This window comes from Streptopelia decaocto (assembly GCF_964273445.1).
Source record: "Streptopelia decaocto genome assembly, chromosome: Z".
Classification (NCBI taxonomy): Eukaryota; Metazoa; Chordata; class Aves; order Columbiformes; family Columbidae; genus Streptopelia; species Streptopelia decaocto.
This window is the reverse complement of record NC_138657.1, coordinates 27,402,855-27,409,074: the sequence shown is the minus strand read 5'-3', so window position 1 is coordinate 27,409,074 and position 6,220 is coordinate 27,402,855. Positions and strand designations below refer to the sequence as shown.

Sequence of the window (6,220 nt, the reverse complement as noted above, 5' to 3'; positions counted from 1 at the left end):
TTCGCCACGGCCGCACGGCGGGCGGGGGCGGCCTCGGGGCGCCGGGCCCGGCCGGGAGGCGGCATCCCGGGAGGGTCCGGCTTCCCCGGCCGCTCGCCCCCGGCGTGCGACGGCGCGGCGGGAGAGGGGGAGAGGCGGCGGGAGAAACGGTCCGCCATATTTCTGCCTCACCACGCCCGCGGAGCTGAGCCATTGAAAAGCCGGGCGAGCCCGGCCCCTGCCTGCCTCCTCTTCCTCCCTGGCGGGTGTCCGCCGCCCGCCCCTTCTCTCGTCGTTACGGGCAGGGCCGGGCCGAACTGAGCCAAGCCGCGGCTGCTCTCCGGCAGCGGCTCTCCCGCCAGAGGGGCGAACGGCCGCCCCGCCGGGAAGGGGGAGTCGGCCGTGAGGACGCTATTCGCGGCGGCCAGCGGCGGGCTCGCCCACCCCGCAGCAGCTGGGCTTCCGCTCCAGAGAACGGGCAGCGGCCGGGAAATGTGTGTGCGGAGCGGGGGAGGGATTAGCGGACATTAGCATTTCCACAGGGGGTGGGGTGGTCGCGTCGGAGGGCGGTGGGGGTGTTGTCCGCCAGAGACAGTCGGGGATCGTGTTGCCTGCGGGCGGCGCCGAGGGAAGGGGAGCAAGGAGGGCGAGGGGCGGCGGCGAGCGGTTCGGCTGGGTAGCGCTGCTGCCGCCGCGGTGGATGTTTCCATGTTGTTCGGTGCATGATTTAGAGGAGAGGAGGAGTTGGCAGCAGCGGGTGTTAGCGGCAGGGAGCGGGGATCCGCGCCGCCAGCGGCCCTGCCTCTTTCTCCTCGCCTCTCTGTGGCATCGAGGCAGCTGCCTGCGCTTGCCCTGCGGCGCCCGGCGGGGGCTCTCGGGCAGAGAGCGCCTGTGCCCCCGGGGGCCGGTGCGGCGGCGGCGGGGTGCGTGTGTGTGAGTGCGGGGTGCGTGTGTGTGCGTGCGATTTTAGGGGGGGTGGGGGTTGTGTCTGAACCAGTTAGGAAGAATGACTCTGGAGTCCATCATGGCGTGCTGCCTGAGCGAAGAAGCCAAGGAAGCCCGGCGGATCAACGACGAGATCGAGCGGCAGCTGCGCCGGGACAAGCGGGACGCCCGCCGGGAGCTGAAGCTGCTGCTGCTGGGTGAGTGCGGGGCTGCCGCCGCCCGGCTCGGCCGGGCCACCGCCGTCACTCACGCCCCAGGTGCCGCCGAGGCAGCAGCCCGGGCATCGCCGCCCCGGGCTCCCTCCGGCCGGCGCGTTACATGGCGGGGGCGAGGCAAGCGGCCGCGGGGCCGGCTGGGCTGCCCGCGGGGAGCCGACGGCCGTGCCCCCGCCGCGGGGTGTCGTGTGTGCCCGCCCGCGGGCATCGCCGCCGGCGGGGCGAGGGCTGCGGCTTCTGCGGGTGGGCTCGGTGTGAAGGGCGAACGGCCTTCCAAAATGGAGAGGGGAAGGATGGCTGGTAAGTGAGGGGGTGCGGGGCGGGAAGGGGGGGCAGATGTCGGGGGCGGTGTGTGTAGGGAGAGCGATGGCAAGAAAGCGGGTTAACGAAGGGACTCGCCAGAGTTGCTGTGCAGATCGATGGTGGCGGGTTTAATATCTGCATTGTTCTGTGAGCGTCGGGAAGGTTGTTGGCTCGCTGGTTGCATTTTTCGTTGTGATTTTTATTTAATGAGGTAAACTGGGATAAGGGGCTTATGGTCATACTATAGGCTGTTTTTTATAAATAAAAGAGAGCTGTAAAGCCCCAGATTCACACAGGAAGCTGAGGACTAACCTGAAGTATGCAGGAGGATGACAGGATCTTTAATACCGTTGGAATCCACCCACTGGTCAGGAAATAAAATCTATTGTATCGTTTATCTTTGGTTAAAACAGGTTGTTACTTTGGAGCCGCAAGCATGCAGAGGAAGTGTTTATCTAATAGAAATTTGGCGTGTGTTAAAATAAGCCTTTTGAATTAAAATACATCTGTCCGTATGCAGTGTGCTGTACTATGTCGTGTAGCTCCTGTGGTTATACGGCGTCTGCCTGGGACTTGCAGGCCTCGGAACATGTCTGCACCACTGTCTGGTGCGTGCATGAGTGGGGGTGTTCCAAGTGGACGCGGGATGTTTATGCTGAAGATTTTTGTCTTGGATTATGTACATGAAAGTAGTGATTTATACTGGGGGAGAAAACCGCCTTTCCAATGAGGTAAGGAGAGTTGAAAATAAAAGTCAGAATACATTTTAGGGCTTCCATATTAATGTACTGTTTCCTGCAGCTTGTCTTATGCATATGGAGAAAGGTGTTGGGATCCTTAGCTGGCATGGGAAAGGAGTGGTGGAGACAGATGCAGCGTTCCCGGTTATAACGGTCTGTCTCGTTTTGGCCTGGTTTTGTTTGATGGAAGTGCATGTTGTGACTGCTTCAGGTTTCAAACAGAATATAGGGGATAGATAGCTTGCCTTTGCTTAATTTTATGGATGTTTAAGTGTAATTACTTAATGATATACATGCGCTTCAGCAGAGGCAGTTGACATATTTGACTTGCTACTCAGGTGCAAGTGTATCTGTATTTTCTGATTCTTCTTCACAGTAGTGCTAGAGGCTTCTTCGAGTTTTAAAAATGTATGAAATTTACTGAATGAGCCCAGGGAAGGCATTCAGAGATCCGCTTCTGCAGGTGTGGATGCAGACCTCATACTGCTTGGCAGTGCCCTCCCACCGGTAATGTGAAGCACAGGGGTAGGTCGTGTTAGATTGGGGTCCGGTTGTGACATCACTTGGGACCAGACAGGATGCTGTGAGTTGAGGGAGAACAGGGGAGAAGCCAGAAGGTGTTGGGGAAAACCCTCTTAAGTATGTGTGTGAAAGGTTTTTACATTCATCAGCATTAGTGCAAAACCAGGAGTTCTGGCACATTTGTGAAGGCGTAAGCATGATGAACTAGAGACCAAGAGAGGTGAACAGTCAGCTGCTCATACTAGGAGTTATTTGTATACTTGTGTAATGAAACCAGCACAGAAATTGTTACTGTGAACACATTTTTGGTCATTTGCCTTGTCAGCCTCTGTCCTGTGTTTGGCTGAAAGTTCGTGTGCATAAGTAGCTGTTTGGATTAAATTTAACACTTAAAGATTAACAGTCTTGTAATATGCAGCATAGTGGTGAACTGCTGTCAGAGTCATGGGATTGTGTAGAGATTCAGGTTTAAATTTATGAACAGATTTTGAGGAAAACTTTTTTATTGGTGGGTTTACTTTAGGTATCTGATAGCACCTATCAGATGCTTCCTCAGCATGGGCAGTTGCTCATTTGTTATGTTTGTGTTGTTTGTGTGGGTCATTCACAAGGTTTTGTGACAGACAAAACCATTTTAGAATAGAAAAGCAGTCATTAAAAACAATGAGGCTGGTAATACAAAAGTAATCTGAAAAAAAAAAAAGTGGGTTTGTTTTCTTTTTCTGTTGTTTTGGGGTTTGTTTGTTGTTTGTTTGTTTTTTGTTGTTTTGTTTTTAATTGAATAAACTTTTGCTGTTCCATTACATGTCTTTCCCCCTCAAAAACTTTAACAACTAGTGTTGTTTTATTTTATTTTATGTAAACATAGGTGAGCGTGGTTTTATTTTATTATTTTTTTCAGAAGTGCCAACTTCTCAGTCCCACTTTGTAAAGTTTTATGGGACATAAAGCCTAAGTGGGTTAAAGGATTTTGAACATGGGACTGAGCCATATCCTTTGGCTCATAAGGAGAGTACTAGCACAGTTTAAAATGAATCATATTAATTGACCATGTGTGTTCTTCAGACTTTTTGGAACTGCAAAGTGAAAGGTATTATTAACTCAAAGGGTTTTAAAGCACAAATAAGCGTATCTGTTCCAGATAGTTGTTTTTTTATATACTTGTTTAAAAATTAGATGTATGTATGTGCAAATGCACTTAAGTAGCAAATATAAAGAAAAAAAAAATTGGATGAGTAGGTTTTTTTTTTCTCCCTTAACTTGTGGAAGATACAGTGCTTCCTTGCAATGGGAGTTAATTTCCTCCTGTTACTGAGTGACACGCACACAAAGTGCTTGGCTCACCCTTTCTGTGTATTAATGATGATATCTTTTTATTTTTCACAGTATCAAAGAGTTTCAAAGGTTACTTTAACTGCATGCTAAGATTATTTTTAAGTATTAGTTTAAAAAGAAACTACCTCTGTGATTAAACATGAAAATACCACTTCTAGGTACTTCATTGTACATCATTGCTTAGTTTTGGAACAGATTAGAAAAGGCCAAAGCATTTTTTTGCTATTGTAATTCTGAAAAGCCAGAATTCAGAAATGAGCACTGAAGCATATTACAAAGGCATAGTAGTAGTATGGCTAGCACAACTAGGCTGTAATGTTTAAGGCACTTTGGAACAAACTCAGTGGAAGACTGGATTTGGTTTAAATCTTATGTATTTTTCAAATTCTTCTGGATTTCGTTATTGCTGAAGACTTTGTAAAACCATATGATTGTTCTCCAGAGTTTGCAGTTGTTAATATACATGCCTCATTTGATTGTAGTATAAAAACACATTGGTTTTATAATTGGAAAAAAAAAGAGGTGTTTTAATGTTTTATGTTGGTATATGCCAAACAAAAATGTATGTTATTCTGTATGATTGTATTTTAAGCCTGTATGTACATATTTATTGTTAAGTAGTAGGAGCCATGTGCTCTAGTTCTTATATACATCGTTTTGCCTGTTGTGCGTGGAAGCGTTGCATGGTCTCAGAAAGCAGCATTTGGGTCCGCATGATAGATTGTAGCCATAAAACTTAAATCCTAGGCATCCCTTGCCTCCACACTCTATATTCATGTTATATACTATTTTCTCAGTGGGAAGTGCCTTGAGTATCTAAGAAAGTAGTCTGGCAGTATCATGCTAGATGGCTAGCTACACCTACATATCTATAAGCCTTGTCCAAATGAAGTACTGGAGGTGTGTGACACTGTTCGCTGTTTTGCAGCATATTTATTGGTATTGTGTCATGTACAAAACACGGGGTTTTTTTTGTTTTTTTAAGTGGTAGGTGCTTCTTATGTTTGAGATAGCAGATGTGTCAGTGAAGAGAGTTGCATGATAGGAGTGTCCTTCCATTCTCTATATGTTACCAAAGAAAAAAGGTGGAAGATAAGCCATTTGAATTAGACTGAATGGCAACCAGTCTTACATGGAAAGATGCTTTTGAACATAAGGTGAATATTCAGCAAGCACGCAGAAAATATGCATTTATTTTCTTATACCTGTGTCAGATGAATCAAAGATTTACATGCAGAACTTGATGAATTAGCAGACTTAGACTTTTTGTAGATATATTGAAGAGGAAGTGGGTCCATTAAGCCATCAATGGAGGATTCTGGGTTTGTATAACTTCTTATTCAGCTAGAGAAACAAGCAAGCTTTCTTATTTTTCCTGTAACTTGTATTTGTATAATTCTGTCCTACTCACACTGAATACTTTGCAGTAGTTTTAGGTAGTTACCACAGTACATATTTAGAACTGTAAAATGAACAAATAGTTAACATACATTTTGATATGTGTTATAACACATATCACATGTGGTAGATATCTCTCATTTCGCAGAAGCTCTTTCTAAGGAAATATAATTTCATTGCGGATGTAAACCGCTTTTATATATACTTAGCTAGACATGAATATATTTTTTTTTCTCTTGAGGAAAACAAAAATCAACATCTGACTACCAGTGTGATAACATATGGAGAATGTATATCTAGAATGTATTGAAGAACATACTTATTTACTTATAGTGTACACAAAGGGGTATTTTATTTGCAGCTGTTAAAAAGTGTTTGTTGCTGTTTTGGTTTTACTTCTTTAGAAGTGATCTACATCCACTGAAGTCAACAGGAACTGTCTGAAGGCCTGAATAGTCAGAGTCCTGATTAATTTAATTTTACTCATACATCAAAGAGCCAAGTGACCCCAAGTTTTATCTTACATTGCTGAACAGTATTGAATTAGTGCAGGAGGCAAAAGTTTATCCTGAGCAGAAGAATCTCTTGAGAATGGACATTTGAGTGTATGCTGCAAAGTTAAGAAAGAATAATTCTGCTTTTTTAGCTGCTTCAGATTATTCTTGTTGGTATATAATGGCAATCGCAGTTTCACAGAGGAAAGCATTTCTTTTGAAGTAATATTACAATCTCTGCAAAATTAATCCCAGGAAGGTGTGAAATAACATTATAAGATAGATATGT

At 45.9% G+C, this 6,220-nt stretch overlaps 1 protein-coding gene across 1 annotated transcript in view; it reads left to right on the top strand.

Annotated features, from left to right (window-relative positions):
* The first annotated feature begins 573 nt into the window (after window positions 1–573).
* GNAQ (G protein subunit alpha q) overlaps window positions 574–6,220 on the top strand; it is a 137,844-nt gene continuing 132,197 nt past the window's right edge. The window contains exon 1 of the mRNA XM_082074800.1: window positions 574–1,121. Within this exon, the coding sequence (XP_081930926.1) occupies window positions 986–1,121 (136 nt within the window). The 5' untranslated portion in view covers window positions 574–985. The remainder of the gene's footprint in view (window positions 1,122–6,220) is intronic.